This window comes from Spermophilus citellus (assembly GCF_964194105.1).
Source record: "Spermophilus citellus genome assembly, chromosome: 5".
Taxonomy (NCBI): domain Eukaryota; kingdom Metazoa; phylum Chordata; class Mammalia; order Rodentia; family Sciuridae; genus Spermophilus; species Spermophilus citellus.
The window spans coordinates 58,159,576-58,177,441 of record NC_138186.1 but is presented as its reverse complement, the minus strand read 5'-3'; the positions used below and the strand labels follow the sequence as shown (position 1 = coordinate 58,177,441).

Below are 17,866 nucleotides of genomic sequence, written 5' to 3'. Positions count from 1 at the left end.
GCAATATTTCTTTTGCAACAAAGTATTTGGCATATTCAAAGTCTCTTTGGTATAAACAAGGTAATTTCTTATCCTGATAGGCTGAAGAAGAGATGGGGGGGGGGAATGTTTGTTTTAAATTTGGTCCTGAGTAAAATGCATATTCTGAAAATTAGAAGCAATACCCAGGTCTCACTTTCCATGGTTTCATGAGAGAAGTGGATCTGATGGTAGAATGAACCAGAAGGCAGGTAGAAAGTAAGATTTATTTTTCATTAATGTGTAGCCCTAAGTTCATTATTGCTTTCTCTCATGTAAAGCATATCAAATATAATTATTTTCTGCTCTGTTCAAAGTTACAGATATAACTATTAAACAAAACTAGTTCAGTGCCAAGTTTCAGTTTTTTCAAAAAGGAATGATACATACTCATAACATTAAATATGTAAAACAGTTATTTAAAACCACTAGGCCCCTAACCTTTCTACTTGCCAACAAGCATTCCTTTCCTGCGTTAAATTTATTTCACTATTATTGAGTAGCAGAGTAGAGAAAATGTGGACTTTGGAGTCAAACAGGCCTATCAGATAAGAGTTCAGATTCACAAACTGCTGTAAGCTCAGGCAAGGTACTTAACCCTGTCAGAGCCTCAATTTACTAATTAGTAAAATGTGAGAACTAGTATCTACTTACCAAGATTGGAGTATTAAATTAGATAACTGATAATGCATGTTGTGCAGTGCTGGGCAGATAATAGACATTGGATAAATAATCATTGTTACTAGATGCAGCACCACTGTGATGATGCCTTAGATGCTCGTGTGCTGCCTTGTTGAAGAACCAGCTGGAAAGGCCCTGGGATTGTCACCCAGGAAGGGACAGTACTTACCTTAGAGTATGGCTGTGAAGTGTAGATGGAAACAGTCACATGCTTATTATAGACACCATATATCATGCTAAACTTCATGTGGGCAGTCATTTACTATCTGATAACTCATTAGCAACCCAATAAAATCATTCCTATTATTATCTGCCTTTATAGAAGTAAAAAAAACAACCTTGGAAGAGTTCTGACTTGCCCACTCAGTTGCCCTTTCAGTGGGAGGATAAAACAGGCCAAAAAATTGGTGAAATTAATTTAAGTTCAGGTTAGTGACAGGGACAACCCTAGAGTCTACTTAAAGGGGCTTTGAGAAACAAATGTCAATGTGTTAAATGCAGGATTTTTTGTGCAGGGGTTGGGAGTACCTGGGATTGAACCCAAGAGTGCTTAACCCCTGAGCCACATCCCCAGCTTAGTTGCTGAGGCTGAATTTGAACTTGCAATCCTCCTGCCTCAGCTTCCCCAGCCACTATGAATGCAGAGTACTAAAACCTAAGTCCCAGGTTTGATTCCTTTTCACATTAGCAAAATATATTCATTTCCTCTAAGCTTAGAAGTAAAGAGACTGACTAGGGGAAAGAACTAAGGGATAAAAGTTAAATGTGCAAAAAGGCAAGAACCAGAATACACAGTTTGTCCCCTGCTGCTGGCACAGGGCCAGAGTGTGAAGGGGCAGCATGAGAGTTTGAGCTTCAGCAAGGCAGGTCCTACTGGGCCCCCAGGACAGTGGCATGGAAGTGGCTGACATTAGGGCTTAGGGCCAGGCCTGACTGGGGCTCAGTAGACCCTGGTCTGTGGTTTTGAAACACACCTTTGTTCCTGCACCAGGCTTATGGCTGACTGCCTGCAATCCCCAGGGTTCTTTGCAAATCCCTTTCTCAATTCCTAACCCTGCCCTCCTTAAATCCTTACTATTGTTATTCTCTTCAAGCTATCAGTTCTCTTTGTGGATTTTTAATCCTCTTTAAAAAATGATATATTTATACTTCAGTAGCTCAGCAGTATTTTTAGGTAAGTCATGGGCAACTGACCCACATAAAAAGCCAATCAAAATTTAGATTCCTCAGCCAAAGTCTATGATGTAGTTCATTCACAAAAATTTATTGAATAGAAGTACTGTCTTTTTTTTTAAGTCTCAGATGTTTTATTACAGTAACAACAGTCTAAGACGTCAGTATATAAGAAATAATCAATATAATCAAGAATAATAAATTTTAGTCAGCTTTTCATTCCTGTGACTCGTACTGTCCTTTAATTTCTCCACAGTGTGGCTTAAATGTCAATAAACACCAAGAGATGGACAGAGCTCATGCCACCCTCACATGAAGCCAGTTGAGATGCTGGCCATAGAAAGCTACAGCTGCCAGTGGCCACGGTGATTGTAGGTGTGTTGAGATGAGAAAGTTTGAAAACAACTGGGGAGATTGTTTGTCAAGGCCTCTTCCAGTTCAAAAATCCCACATTTTTTTTTTTATTATTTTTAAGTACCTGATTATGAGGCTTGCTTTTTTTTCTTTAGAATTGGGAATTGAACATTGAACCAAGGGACGTTTAATCACTCATCCCAGTCCTTTTTTTTTTTTTTTTTTTTTTTTTTGAGACAGGGTCTTGCTATGTTGTTTACAGCCTCGCTAAGTTGCTGATGCTGACCTTAAACTTGAGATCCTGCTGCCTCGGTCTCCCAAATTGCTGAGATTACAGGCGTGTGCTCTATCCCCATGCCCCTAATCTGAGCTCAGAGGAATCCAGAAGGAGTTGAGCTGTGAAAGGAAGGAGTGACATCTCCTATGAATTCAGCACTGACCCTGCCACTTTGCTCAGATACTCAAAAAGGACTTGAGTTCCTTATATGTGTCAAGCACTCTTCTAAACCTGAGGGTTCAGTAATGCACATAGTGAAGTTCCTTTCCTCATAGAGAATAGGCTGTAGTGGGGAATATAGAGAATAAGTCAGGAGGGAAGTTTCCATAAGCAGTAAGAACTATGTAGAAAATAAAATAGGATAATGTCAGAATTTCTTGAATGGTTCCTTAGGGGAGTGAGTTCTCTGAGAGGAGAGAATCCTGGGAAGGAAGCAACTCAAGCAGGAGGGACATTAAATGCTAAGACTCTGATCCTAGAATGAGCTTGTGAATGAATGAATCCTGACATCCCACAGGCCTCTAAGCTCTGGGGATGGTTTGACTCACAAGTGTGTTTGCACTATGTGAAGATGGAAGTAGGATGGATTGTCACATAAGGAGTGTGTCACTCGTGGGAAGGAGTATGGAATTTATCTTCAATGTAAATGGGGAGCTATAGGAGGGTTTAGAGCAGGAGAGCAACAGGATCTGATTTAGGTTTTAGAATATGCTGTTCTTGCTGCTGGGTAAAAGAGTGCCCAAAGCAGGCTGGGACGCTCATTAGGGATCTGTAGCAGTGGGCCAGGTGAGTGGGCCTGGACTAGAATTGGAAACATCGCTGATGAGGAGTGATGAGACTCAGTATATACAGTTTGCAGGTAGAACTGACAGAATGACCTGCTAATAGAGTGAAATGAGTTCTGAGGGACAGAGGTGATTCCTAGTTGAGCGCCTAAGCAGTTAATCAAATGTAATGACTGAGGAAGAGTTGGGGGAATTGATGGGAAACAAGTTTGATTTGCTAAGTTTGCAATATGGATATTGGCATCTAGTATGCCTTTGGATGCAAGCACCTGGGGTTATGGGGCAAGGTTCAGGATGGAGATAAAAAATTTGGAAGCTCTCAGTCTGTAACTGATCTGTACTGTCAAGGGAATGAGTGAAATCAGGGGAGAGAGCAGGAAGGCAGGAGTACTGAGGACAAGCCTGGCAACCCCAGAGTATTCAGAGGCTGGTGAAGGGGCTGGCAGAGGAAATGAACAGCTGGTGAAGCCAGAGAGAACTCAGAGGAGTGTAGGGCCTTGAAACCCAGAGCAATTGGAGAAATAATGTGGTTTGGTGAAGTAGGATGAATCTGGCAGATTAAGTAAGAAAAGTAGGTCCCTGGAGACCTTTAAAAACCTTTTCTGTGGACCAACTGGGGTGAACCATCAGCTGGAGCAAGCTGAGGAGTGCTGTGGACATGGTTGACCACTTGAGCAAGAGGGCCACTGCAACAGGGAGATGCATCTATAAAGCCCATCTGCCAGTTCATCAACATCTGTCCCATTACAACAGAAAATAGTCCACCTTGTTATCAACTGCTTGTGTAAAATGGATTGAATCCCCTTGTTAAGGAAGAAGGATTGTCCAACAATTGTATTTGCCAGATTCATCAATTTATTGCTAACACTCTGAAAGATGGAAGGAGATTAATTATTTTGATGGACTTAGAAGTTTTGAACTCAGCTGAAACAATTGGGATGAAGTTTGGCAATCCAGTGCCCTATCATGAAGGACATGGGCAGCAGCAAGTTCCTTCTCCCATCTCACCTGTCAATCCACCACCCAGCAAGCCCCAGCAACAGAATGGGAACTCCGGAGATGTTTCCACTGTATCTAAGGCTTATGGTGCCTCAGAAACATTTTGAACACCTGAAGGGACCAGTCTATTGCATCCTTCTGGGGGGACACAGTCCAAAGTGGTACCCATCACCAGCCTCAAGCCTTACCAGTCCAAGTAGACTATCAATGCTGTGTAACCAGAACCTGGAGCAATTCTTGAGGAGAAGGAAAACTTTTTTGTAAAGAAATAGTTGATGAAAGTGATGAAATCACAACTAGTGCTTTCAGTGATCAAGTGGACAAGTTCTTGCCCTTATTGAAGTTGACAAGGGGTATTATTTCTCAAAAGGCACCCTGAAGATCACTAACAAAAAATTCTCAGCTGTTAAACATGACTATGAGAATGGGTGCAATGGCACATGCTTGTAATCCCAGCGGCTCAGGAGGCTGAGACAGGAGAATCGTGAGTTCACAGCCAGCCTCAGCAAAAGCCAGGTGCTAAGCAACTCAGTGAGACCCTGTCTCTAAATAAAATACACAATAGGGCTGGGGATGTGGCTCAGTGGTTGAGTGCCCCTTGAGTTCAATCCCCGGTCCAAAAAAAAAAAAAAAAAGACTATGAGATGACTTTCAATAAATGAGATTTCAGATATGCCCTGTGAAGATGGTCATCATTTACCAATAGTTCAGTTTGATTTCACAGGGATTGGTGACATAGAGAACACAATCGGCATCTGCAAGAGCTATGAAGATGCCATTAAAATCGCAAAAAGTATAACAACAGAGAAGTTGCTGAAAGAAGCATCTCTGTGATGGACTTGTCAGGGCAAGTAGTGACTGCTACTCTCTGGGGAGAAGATGCTGACAAGTTCTATGGTTCTAGCCCGTGATGCCATGGAAGGAGCCAAAGTCTCTGATGGAGGCTTTCTTTCCATGCTGTCTTTAAGCACTATCATTGTGAATCCTGACATCCCACAGGCCTCTAAACTCTGGGGATGGTTGGACTCACAAGGACAAGCCTTGTTTGGTGTTTCCATCTTGATCTAAAGACTGGAGAAGGAGGAGGGAGCAACTCCAACTGGAAAACCTTTACGTGAGGTTAAATGGGAGAACCTGATCAGGGTGACAAGGCAGGCTAGCTTAGCTCTTGGCAACAGTGGTGTGTCTTTGCAAAGAGAACTGTGTGCACCAGGTTGCCTGGCCTAGGACTGCAGTGAGAAAGCGATTGACCAACAGAATGGATTATTCCACTGTGAAAAGTGTGACATTGAATTTGCCAGTTTGATCTTGTCAGTGAATATCGCGGATTTCCAAGAGAATCAGTGAGTGACTTGTTTCCAGGAGTCTGCTGAAACCATCCGTGGACAAAACACTGCTTTTCTTGAGGAATTAAAAGAGAGGAATGAGCAGGCATTTGAAGAAGTTTTCCAGATCACCAATTTTCGAACTTTCACATTCAGAATCAGGGTCAAACTTCAGACCTACAAGAGGGTGCCAAATTAAAGCCACCATGATGGCCGTGGAGCCCGTGGACTGCAGAGACTATGGCAGAAGGCTGACCATGAACACCAGAGAAATGCAGCGATGTTGGTGAGCAGAGTGTGAAACAGCTAAAATGGAGCCAGTTTCTTCCCACCCCCAATGACAGCCCCGCACCACCTACACAGTCAGAGCAGCCTCTCGGGACCCAGGCAGAGGATGAGGTGCTCAGAGGGCTCTGGTGCAAACTCTCAGACCTGGGGATCAGCAGCAGGGGTGATAGCCCAGGTCCCGCCCTCTGACTTCAGGCTTTTGTCGATTTTAAGATTTTGTTATCTTCAGGCAGCAACTATGTCACAAGTAATTGACCCTAACTCTGCAAACAGTGAAATGTGTCACTCAGGGTAGAGAGGGGGAAGAGGATGCAGAGCAGGTTTGTGAATGTTCAGGTCATCTAATGCTACCTTAGAAAACATTGAACACTTAGTGGCATAAAACAGTAACAGCCGGGCTCTGTAGAGCACACCTGTAATCCCACTAGCTCAGGCTGAGGCAGGAGGATCACAAGTTCAAAGCAAGCCTCAGCAAAAGCAAAGCCCTAAGCAACTCAATGAGACCCTGTCTCTAAATAAAATACAAAATCAGGCTGGAGATATGGTTCAGTGGTTGAGTGCCCCTAAATTCAATCTCTGGTACTAAAAAAAAAGAAAGAAAGAAAACAGTAACAACTAAGTTGGTTAGTGCCTCACCATTGCTAAAGCTGGACTCCAACTTGTGTTCCTCCTGCCTCAGCCTCCTGAGCCATTGGGATTACAGGCATGAGCCACTGCACCTGAATTAAATTTCTTTTAAAATCAAAATAAAAGGTGAGCCAGATGCAGTGGCCCACAACTGTAATTCCAATGACTCAGGAGGCTGAGGCAGGAGGATCACAAGTTCCAGGCCAACCTCAGCAACTTAGCAAGACTCTGTCTCAAAACAAAATCTAAAAGGGGCTCAGGGTGTAGCCCGGCACTAGTGTGCTTGCCTAGCATGTGAAGGCCCTGGCTTTTGATTCCCAGTCCTTCAAAGACAAAATGAACACAATCTTCATTTTTATACTGAGTGATGAAATATAATTTTAATATTTACTTATCTAATTTTTACATAATGACCCAAAAGTGTGGCCCACCAAAGTCATGATGTGGTCCTGGGTGTGTGGTCAGGACAGATTGTCTTGTTTTCATTCAGGTAATATTAAAGCCTGTCTGAATGCTGACAGGTGTGATCTGTTAGAAATCGAGGATGCAGAAGAGAAAAGGAAGAATCGTGAGAACAAAGTCTAGTAGGTAAAAAGAGACATCATCTGGGAAGCAAGTGTCAGGGCAGACAGGAAAGGAAGTGGGCAGGGGATGCTGCTTCCACTGCAGCAGAAGAGGGCAGAGGATGTGGGCACAGAGACACAGAAGTTGGTAAACATTGGTGGGAAGAGTTGTTGTTTGGCTCCTCTGTCTCTCTGTGAAGGATGCCACTTGGTCACCGCGCCCATGGGAGTGCATGGAAGGTGTGGAGGCAGGAAGTCTTTTCTAGAGGAAGAGTGACTTTGATGGGGAAGAGCATGAAAGTCCACCATTATTTGAAGTGTGTGCAGCCAGCGTGATTTTAGGATCATCTCTAGCAGTGCTCAGCCTCCTGGGTGTGGTGAGGTGTTAGTACACAGTAGGTAGCATTGACCAGGACCTGGTTTTGCCAAGAGAGTTGGAGGGAGAGGAGGGGCAGAGAAGTCAAGGAAACAGCAAGCACGCAGGGCAGTGGGGTGAGGACAAGGAAGAAAGGAGGACATGAGCAAGGTGACAGATGTTAGATCAACAAGATGGATGTGTCACTCAGATTGGTGAATTACTGCAGTGCAGGTATTAGAGTAAGCCATTAGAGAGGCTGACTAGAGAAGGCAATGTCTGGGCTGGGTTTGTAGCTTGCCTGGCACATGCGAGTCACTGGGTTCAATCCTCAGCACCACATAAGAATAAATAAATAAAATAAAAGTATTGTGCCTTTCTACAAGTAAAAATTTTGAAAAAAAGAAAAAAAACAGGCAATGTCTGTTTCAGAGGCAGTTGAGAAATCAATGACAGCAAAGCCTAGGGTTGTGCTTCTCAGATGTTATTGTATGTCAGAAGCACGGGAGGGCTGGGGTTTGCTAAATTGCTGGGCCCCATCCCCAAAGCCACCCATTCATCTTGGTGGGGGGGGGGGGGGGCGTGTGCTGAGAATTTGCATGTCTAGCAAGCTCCCAGATGCTGCAGCTGCAGGCCCTGGACCACAAGGGTATGGTCAGGGCTCAAGGTTGGGAGGAGAAAAACTCTTTGCAACTAACAGGACTGGGTGGTCAGTTACCAGCCTGGATGTTCAAGTCACTGAAATATTTGCTGCTTTGAGACAAGAAGTGACATCCCCAGCAAATGATGTCAACAGAAAGAGTAAACAGAGGGTGGAGTCAGATATGGCTCCCGTGGGACAGGCATTTTTGAGAAAGAAAAGACAAGAAGCCATCAGGAAGCAACGGTAAGGAGCAAGGAGGACACTGGCCCTACCCTAGTCCTTGAAGAATATGGAAGAAACTCCCCTAGTACTTGAAGGGCTGGCAAAGGAGGGGGTTCCCATTTTGGGAATGGCAAGAAGGTTCAAGGAACTTTGAGGAATTGGGGGTGTTCTGGAGTAGGAGCAGCGACGGGAGGTAAGCACAATTCAGGGATGCATATCCAGTGGGGATGGCAGTGCTACCCCTTGATTAAGGGCTGATTCACCAGAACTTCAGCCCCTAAAATCTAGAAAAATCACTTCCGTGGGTCTTCTGATTTCTTGGAAGTATTATTTTTATATTACATTAAAATAAGCCTGCAGGGCTGGAGTGGTGGCTCAGCGGTAGAGCGCTCACCTTGCATGTGGAAGGTCCTGGGTTCACTCCTCAGCACCACATAAAGATAAATAAATAAAACAAAAGTATTGTGTCCAACTACAACTAAAAAATAAATATTTAAAAAATAAGCATGCGTATATAATTGATCCAAAGCAGATTGCATGACCTTTTCTAGAAAAGTGAGAGCCTTCAAAGGTATTGTGGCCATTCCCCAAGATCCTTCTCCTGTGTTAGAACTTTGGAGGGAATGTCAGAAAGGATTGGGTGGGTTAGAGGGAGGCATTTGTATTTTGAACTAGAAAATGAAAAACTTCCAAGACTCAGGCCTGATCTGTAAGGCAACGGCCCCTAGTGTGCTAAGGACAGCTGCTCCCCTAGAACTCTTTCCACCACAGATTCTGCAGACCACATGGAAGGACAAGACCAAATCACCAGAAGGTTCTATTCTAAGGGCTAGAAGTGGTCTTCCTTCCTCTGGATTTTAGAGTCTTCTGTATCTCCAAGATGGGCCTCTCTGAGCCTTGCTGTACTCAATTAAAAAGGAAGGCAGAGTACGTGTGATGGGAGCATGCCAGCCTGTCATCCTCTCTCCCACCTGCATCTGCCTGTTTCTTCCCTTCTTTTATTTCTGGGACCTCTTAGGTCAGCCTAGGTGCTTGGTTAGCAGAACTAACAAGAGGGGTGGGGCTGAGGGGGCTTAGCAGACTGGAGGTCAGACCTTCCAGAAGAATCTTTTAATGGTCTTAGGGCAGCTTAGCTGGTCTGGGCCTGCCCCCCCAGGCTGTCAGCCCTACCCTGTCCATCATGTTAGTTGCCCAGGAGACTTATGAATAGGCTGGTCAAGTAAAGGAGAGGGGGGAAGAGGGCCCTAGCCTAGGGAATCAGTCAGCAGAGGCCCAAGAGAAGACGCAGACCTTTACCCCCTGACATTCCTCAGGGCAAGATGGGGCAGCAGTTCAGCTGGGAGAAGGTGGAGACGTCTGGGGAGATGGACGTGGCCGAGCTCCAGGAGTGGTACAAGAAGTTTGTGATGGAGTGCCCCAGTGGCACCCTCTTCATGCACGAGTTCAAACGCTTCTTCAAGGTCACAGACAACGAGGAGGCCACCCAGTACGTAGAAGGCATGTTCCGAGCCTTCGACAAGAATGGGGTAAGACCGCCTGGAGGGAGGACCTATGGCCAGTCCAGCTGTCACCCTTGGCATCCTTGAACCCAAGATGCATCCTCTAGGATAACCCCTGTACCCCCAAGCCCTCTGCTCTTCCTCAGTCTCAATTCCCTCAAATTATTTTCTTCTCTCCCCCTTATTCTGTCCCTTTCCCTCTGTCTTACCTGCCTCTCTCTCAGTATTTATCCTATGCTGTCTGCATCCTGTTTCTGAGACCTGAAGGTGTCTGACCGTCCAGGGCTTCTCTTTGTGTGTTTTTGGATGAGGCTCTGTAGTCTAAGGACCTAAGGTTTTGACACCTGCCAGAGCCCCTCTCTGTCTAAACCCAAGGAGCTAAGCAGATGTCCCAAATGGGACAAGATGTCTTAGCACACACCATGAGCTGCCCCTTGCTGGGGTCCTTTGAACTGAGGCTGGCCAGGTCTTCCCTGTCATGGGTGCTAGAGGAGGCTGTAGCCACCTGGGAGAGTGGCTGGATCCCTGGGCAAAGTCCTTTTCCACTCTCCAGGTCATGGAGGGTCTCATGAAGCCATCCAAACCCAGGGCTTCTTTAAGCTCTTCAATGGCACTGGCAGCTAAGAAGATAGCTAAATTTTGTATACACATGTAGGAATTTAATTTTAAAATTCAATTTGATCACCTGGGTACAGTGGCACACGGCTGAAATCCCAGAAGAGGTGAGAGGTTTACTAGCTCCAGGCCAGCCTGGGTATTTAGCAAGACCCTGTGTAAAAATAAAAAATAAAGAGGGCTGGGAATATAGCTCAGTGATAGGGTGCCCCTGGGTTCAATCCCCAATACTGCCCACCAAAAAAATAAATCAGGAAGTTTCAACACTGAATTTCTATTGTCTAATAATCATCCATATTCAAGTTTGGTTAAAATTAAAATTAAAATTTTATAACTTCTTTTCTTTTTAATATTTATTTTTTAGTTGTAGTAGGACACAATACCTTTATTTCACTTACTTATTTTTATGTGGTGCGAGGATGCAACCCAGGGCCCACACGTACAAGGCGAGTGCTCTACCGCTGAACCACAACCCTCTCTTTTCTTTTCTTTCTTTCTTTCTTTCTTTCTTTCTTTCTTTCTTTCTTTCTTTCTTTCTTTCTTTCTTTCTTTCTTTTTCTCTCTCTTTCTTTTCTTTTGGTACTGGGGATTGAATTCAGAAGCACTCAACCACTGAGTCACATCCCCAGTCCTATTCTGTATTTTTATTTAAAGACAGGGTCTCACTGAGTTGCTTAGCACCTTGCTTTTACTGAGGCTAGCTTTGAACTCACAATCCTCCTGCCTCAGCCTCCCAAACTGCTGGGATTACAGGCATGTGCCACCATGCCCGACTTCTTCTTCTTTTTTTTTTTTTTTTTTTTTTTTTTGGTCTGATCACACACTGCATTTATCTGACATGTCTCCTTTAATTTGGAAGCTTCAATCTCAGCCTTTGTTTTAATTGAGCTTGACATTTTTTAAGGCTTTAGCCCTAATTATTTTGTGGAGGATCTGACAATTCAGGTTTGTCTAGTATTTCCTCATGAGATTCAGCTTCCAGTAAAAAAGGCCATGGGTGTGATGTCATGGCCCTCTCAGGGCTTCATATGGAGTGCATGATGTTGGTTCCACCCCATGACTGAAATAACTTCAAGCTTTTGGTGGAGATGGTGTCTTCCTGGTTTCTCCACGGTAGTTACTGTATTTTCTTTGCAATTAGTAAGTATCTTATCAGGATCTCCCTGGAGACAGCAAATATACTATTGCTCATCAAATCATCATCTACCAGTTTGGGCATCTGTTGATATTTTTCTGACTCCACCATCCTTCTTTAGTAGTTAGCATCTTGCTGTAAGGAAGAGCTTCCCTGGAAGGTGTTGAGCTCCTCTGTCAGGGACTTAGCCTTCTTTCTCTCCCATGTAGTCTCTGTCTCTAAACCTACCATCCCCTGCCTTAGCACAATCATTTTTGCCCCGTGTTGGGGATGGTACCCAAGGCCCCTGCACTCTAGACAAATGCTCCGCCACTGAGCTCCACCCAGCTCTTCAGCAGAATCTTGATATCAGAGTTTTATTTCTGGACAATTGGTCTGAGATTTTTATTTTTATTTTATTTGTGTGTGTGTGTCGGAGGATTGAACTCAGGGGAGCTTAACCACTGAGCCACATCCCCAGCCCTTTTTTGTGTTTTTTATTTAGAGACAGGGTCTCACTGAGTTGCTAGGACCTCACTAAGTTGCTGAGGCTGGCTTTGAACTTGAAACCCTCCCACCCCAATCTCCCAAGCTGCTGGGATTACAGGCATGCACTAGCGCGCCTGACTGGTCTGAGATTTTTAGAACAAAAATTATGAAAAGAATTCAAAGATCCATCTCACATGTCCAAATCCAGGGTGATGAAATGGGTTTGGTGGAGACAGAGCTATAGATATACCCTGTCTCTGCCCCTCTACTCCCTTGCGACTCTCTTCTGTCTCTCCGGAATTAGCCTTGTGACACCCTGGGATGGAAGGAAAGAGAGAGTGAAAGCTGAACGTCACTTGGGATTCTTGTATAACAGCATTGGGGTCAGGGCTGGTGCACAAATACAGCCCATTCAGAGAGAAATGAAGCATATAATCCCCCAGAGCAGACGGCACGCCCACCCCACTCCACAGCAGATGAGACATTTCCACCCCTCACAGGCCTCTGGGTAATTGGAGCTGACTAGGTCTGTGCACAACAGATGAGATTAGCACCATCTAGAAGCTTCCCAGAAATGGTCCTGGGGTGTGCAGTGACCTCCCCTTTGAGGAGAAGCAAATAATGAATCATCTTCTCTCCACTGACTCACATTGAGAGAGGTGGTTTGGAACCAAAAGTTTCTGGACAAAGAATGAGGGAGAATCTAGAAACCTGGAGACTTTGTTGGGGGTTGGGTTTTGTGGGGGTTACCTCCTTGGTACCTCTAGACATCAAACTCATTTGCTAGACCTTGTTACTGGGGGTGTAGCTCAGTGATAGAGAGCTTGCCCAGCATGTGTTCCATCCCCAGGTTCCATCCCCAGCACCATGAAAGAATGAAAAAGAGAGGGGAGCAGGGAAGGAAGGAAGGGAAGAAGGAAGGAGAGAAACATTGAGTGGAGAACAGAAGTTTTTTTCCAACTTGATGAACTGGAGGAGACATGTAGCTTGGGCACCTCCAAGTCTAAGATTTCTCATCTATAAAACGGGAATAGCATTTTTATACTCAATTTTTATTAAAGAAGAAACACAGGATTGGTTTGTAGTAAGTTTTGTGGGGGAATTGAACTCAGGGGCACTCAACCACTGAGTCACATCCCAACCTTTTTTTTTTTTTTTTTTTTGGTATTTTACTTAGAGACAAGGTCTTAACAGCTTAGCACCTCAATGTTGCTGAGGCTGGCTTTGAACTCGTGATCCTCCTGCCTCAGTCTCCCAAGCCACTGGGATTACAGGCATGCGTCACTGTGCTTGGCTTGTAGTAAGGTTAATAAATAATAAGTACAAAAGAAAATATCCTTCCAAACAAATAACCACTGCTTAAGAATCTACTCCAAAGAAATTACTAGACAGTGACTCAGGAGTCAGAGGCAGTAGGGTCTTAAGTTCCCAGGCCAGCCTGGATAATTTAGCAAGGTCCTGCCTCAAAATAAAAAAAAAGAAAAGAAAAAAGTCTGGAGATGTAGCTAAGTAGTAGAGCCCCTGGGTTCAACCTTCAGTACAGGGAGGGACAGGTGGAAGAAGGAAGAAAGAAAAGACAGTATCAGAAATATGTAAGAAAAAAATACACATCAATGTTCCCTATGCAATATAAAATATTAGAGCCAGGCATGATGGTATTCACCTGTAATCCCAGCAGCTCAGGAGGCTGAGTCAGGAGGATCTCAAGTTCAAAGCCAGCCTGAGCAAGTTGGCAAGGCGCTAAGCAACTTAGCAAGACCCTAACTCAAAATAAAACATAAAAAGGGCTGGGGATGTGGCTCAGTGGTTAAGTGCCCCTGGATTTATTCCCTACTACAAATCATTAAATAAATGCATATTTTTAAAAATAAAATATTAGGAATATGTTTCACAGAAGGGAATGCCCAGTACTCCCAAGCCCCACAAATATTGATAATTCATATAATTCTTAAAAACATGAGAAGATATTAAATGGACATCCAGCAAATAAAACTACAAACATAGTTTGACCCCAATTAGGTAAGTATATGGGGAGGGGAGCCAGGAGAACCATGTATTTGTAGGAATGATAAATAAAATATGTTGAATAAAACCCTCGGTGTTGAGGCAGCCTAGGGTTACTTTCCTCTTATTTTTTCCTCGGTCTTTTTGCTATTTCCTTCATTCTCTGCCATTTTATCCTGTTGCTCAACCCTTGCCCACTTGGGTACCCCTTGGTTAAAGCTCCCTGAGTGGCCAGACCCAGTGGGACAGAAGTGTTCTGAGCCATTGATGTCCTCACTGATTCCAAAGTCACGTGAATGATGATATTCCCGGGGAAGCTGATGGCTTAGGTTTTTCATTTGGAGAGCATCAGTCCCAACCCTGGAGTAAGTGAGCTCCTATAATTGACACCCTGGCCCAGCCGACCCTCTGTGGCCTCCATACCACCAGCCCTTCACCTCACACACATTTGGGGGGAGAAAAGCAAGGATCTACTTCTCCAGTTTCTTGATTTCTGCTTTTGGAATAATGGTTGCTGTCACATTTCTGTCCCAAGAAGGTTCATTTTTTGTCAGGGTATCTGTAAAGTAGGCTGTGCTCCTCCCCCTTCCAGTTCTCAATTTCCAACTTCGTTCCACCTCCTCCTACCTTTCCTGGATGGAGTGGGGGTACAGGCCCCTCCTTCCATGTAATGTCCACCTAGGCTTAGAGGTGAGAGGGGACTGGAGCCACTGCCTGCCCTTCCTGGGCACTCAGGGTGAATGCGCATGCAAGGGAAGATGTCAATGAGCCCTGCTTCCTGATCTTTCAAAACTACTGAAGTCCCAAATTCAGATCAAGTCGATCATTTGCTCAGGATTCATAAGTATGTACAGGACCTCAATTCTACGTACAAGTGGCACTGAGCTAGGCGTGGAGAAGAAACGCAAGCAATACCAGCCCTCTCTGTTCTCCAGGAGGGAGGGGAGGCTGCCAGAGTTGGCCCCAAACTAAGGAGAATACAGCAGGTGCTGTGAGCCTGCGAACAGGGAGGGAGGGAGAGACAGAGACCCACACAGAGGCTATGGCGCAGGAAAGAAGGCTTCCTGGAGGAGGGGACTCTCGAGCTGAGCCTTAGGGACAGGGAGGGTTGGGTGACCACTGCCAGTGGGAAAGGTCTGGGGGTGGAGAACAGCGTGCGCAATGATGCAGAGGCCATGTAGGTTACAGAGATTAGGGAAAGCCCTGATTCTCTAGGGATGGGTCACCCTGCATAGAGCTCACTGCCACCCTCTGGAGGGGCCTCAGCAGTACCCACACCCCGTGCAGGACGACACCATCGACTTCCTGGAGTATGTGGCGGCCCTGAACCTTGTGCTGAGGGGCTCCCTGGAGCACAAGCTGAAGTGGACCTTCAAGATCTACGACAAGGACGGCAACGGCTGCATCGACCGCCTGGAGCTCCTGGAAATCGTGGAGGTTGGTGTCCCTGCCTGGAAGCAGGTTGCCCGGGGACTAGGCACTGCTGGGGCGCAGAGGGCTGGCCACGGGGGGGCCCACTGAAGAGAGCCTCTGGGTGGGGTTGGGAAGAGGCACTGAAATCATTCAGAACATGTTCTCTGACCACAGTGAAATCAAGCTGAAAATCAGCGGCCGAGAGTTAAGTAGAAAAATCTCTGTTTGAAACTTTGGCAACACCCTTCCCAATACCACGACCCCGAGAAATCACGTTAGTCTCTCTCCCTATCTCTCTACCCACCTCTCTCTCTGTCTGTGTCACACACACACACACACACACACACACACACACACACACACACAGTTGCACGCAGTAGTTTTAATTGAATCAGGATGCACACCTGTTGTACATGACATAACAAAACGTGTGGAGCACCTGGGTTTGTAGAGAAATTCACAGTCTCAAGATGTCTATATGAAAAAAATAAGAAAGGCTGAAAACTAATGATCTAAGACGTTATCTAGAGAAAATGGAAAAAAAAAGTAAATTAAACCCAAAGAAAATATATGAGAGGAAACAATATAGAGTAGGAATTAATAAAATAAAAAAACAAGTGCTTTAGAGAAAACCAAAGTTGTTTCTTTTAAAAAACGAACAAAACGGATAGGCAACCAGCAGGAATGATCAAGGAGGAAAGGTGGCATCTAGTGTCACAGGCTCCCGACACTTTTCCTGTGGCAGCCAGTGGATCCCCAGAACTACATTCATACATAGGAAGTACTGGAGCTGGATTTCAGGGCATCCCCTCAGGTGCCCCCCGGGCCTGTTTAGTGGGGCCTGTGCTCTGCCAGTGCTGGACTGGGCAGTGAGGCCTCAGAGACCAAGACCATGCAGCTTCTGTCCTCAGCACCCAGATGGGGTCCAGGGAGGGTCCTCAAGTTTTCCCATCTCTTTTGCATTTACTTGGTACCTTTGCAAATGTCATCTCATATTATCTCAAGGACCCAGCGCAAAGGAGAAGGTTGCTTCCAGTCCCAGCCCTGTATCCCCATCACACTATTTGACACCTATACATACAAAGATGACACTAAATTATTTTTTCCTCCTCTGCATCTCTATTTATTTTTCTATAGATTGGAGTGTCAACTGTTGGTGACTTAGTCATCCCATCCCTCTGCAGATGGCAGTGGGAATGGAAATGGTGTTGGGGAAGGGCAGATTGAGGCCAGGAAGTCCCCAGGGGGTAATACAACTGGTGTTTGGTACAGGTTGGATCTGGCTTAGATCTGGCTCCTGTGACACTAAGATGCATGGCCTGGGGCCAGCGCTGCAGAGGTGGCACTGAGGGGTGTGGGTAGAGCTGAGGCTTGCAGGGTGTCCTGTCAGGACAGCTGAGTCCTCTCCTCTCTGGCAGGCGATTTACAAGCTGAAGAAAGCCTGCCGCGTCGAGACAGAGACGGAGCAGCAGGGCCAGATGCTCACACCCGAGGAGGAGGTCGTGGACAGGATCTTCTACCTGGTGGATGAAAATGGGGACGGTAAGGGGTGGAGCTACCGGGTAGGCTGCCTGCTCCCCGTCATCCCCACCTCCTGGCCAAATGCCATGGCAAGTGGCAATATGCCACTTCCCAACTGCTGATATTCTCATGGGTGAGCTGGCTGAGGAGAGGACGACATGAAATACCAAAGGGCATCACACAGCGCACATGTTTGTGAGAGATTAAAGCTTCCCAGGAGTCACCAAAGGAGGCCAGGCAAGCGAGCAGAAGGAATAGGAACTTTGGAGGTTAACCCCTCAGCCTGGCCTCGGTTTCCTCACCTGGAAAGTGAAGACAACCAGAGTGGCTGAGGGGAACAAATGGGAGGGTGAGTAAGAGCCTGGCAGGGGAGGCGTCTGTTCAGGCCACTGAGCTCCCGGCCCTGCAGCTCAGGGCCCAGCCCTCCAGTGCTGTGCACGGGAACTGGCTTGGGACACTCTTGGAAAGAGTCTTCAGGGAACGCTCAGCATTTGAGAGGTGCTGTGTGCAAGAGTAAAGCTACAGTCCCTTGTCAAGAAAGCCTCTTCTAGGCCCCAGGAGACTCCTGGAGAATCAGAGCATTGACCAGCCACAAGCTCTAGACTCGATTCTGTGGGCTGGTCTGTAGAAGAGGGGCAGGTGCCTCTTAGGAGGGAAGGTCTCTGTCCTGCCCCCAGCTCCAGGTCTTGCCTTCTTCCCAGTGACCCTGTCTCCTGCCCCGTGCTCAGGTCGGCTGTCCCTGAGTGAGTTCGTGGACGGTGCCCATTGTGACAAGTGGGTGATGAAGATGCTGCAGATGGACATGAATCCCAGTGGCTGGATCACTCAGCAGAGAAGGAAAAGTGCCATGTTCTGAGGGGCCAGGCCCTGGGAAGCCTGTGGCAGTTCCAAGACTGCAGGC

General features: G+C 45.9%; 1 protein-coding gene and 1 pseudogene across 2 annotated transcripts; both read left to right on the top strand.

Moving 5' to 3' along the window:
• Positions 1–3,074: 3,074 nt before the first annotated feature.
• LOC308649411 (replication protein A 70 kDa DNA-binding subunit-like) lies at positions 3,075–5,902 on the top strand (annotated as a pseudogene). The gene is made up of 4 exons: positions 3,075–3,080; positions 3,984–4,715; positions 4,937–5,467; positions 5,603–5,902. The product of its transcript is annotated as a replication protein A 70 kDa DNA-binding subunit-like (transcript).
• Positions 5,903–9,629: 3,727 nt separating this feature from the next.
• On the top strand, positions 9,630–17,821 carry GUCA1B (guanylate cyclase activator 1B; the record flags this gene model as incomplete). The annotated part of the gene is made up of 4 exons (XM_081295641.1): positions 9,630–9,836; positions 15,319–15,468; positions 16,863–16,986; positions 17,694–17,821. The coding sequence occupies 4 exons, from the start codon at positions 9,630–9,632 to the stop codon at positions 17,819–17,821; spliced, it is 609 nt and encodes a 202-aa protein (XP_081151767.1).
• Positions 17,822–17,866: the final 45 nt, after the last annotated feature.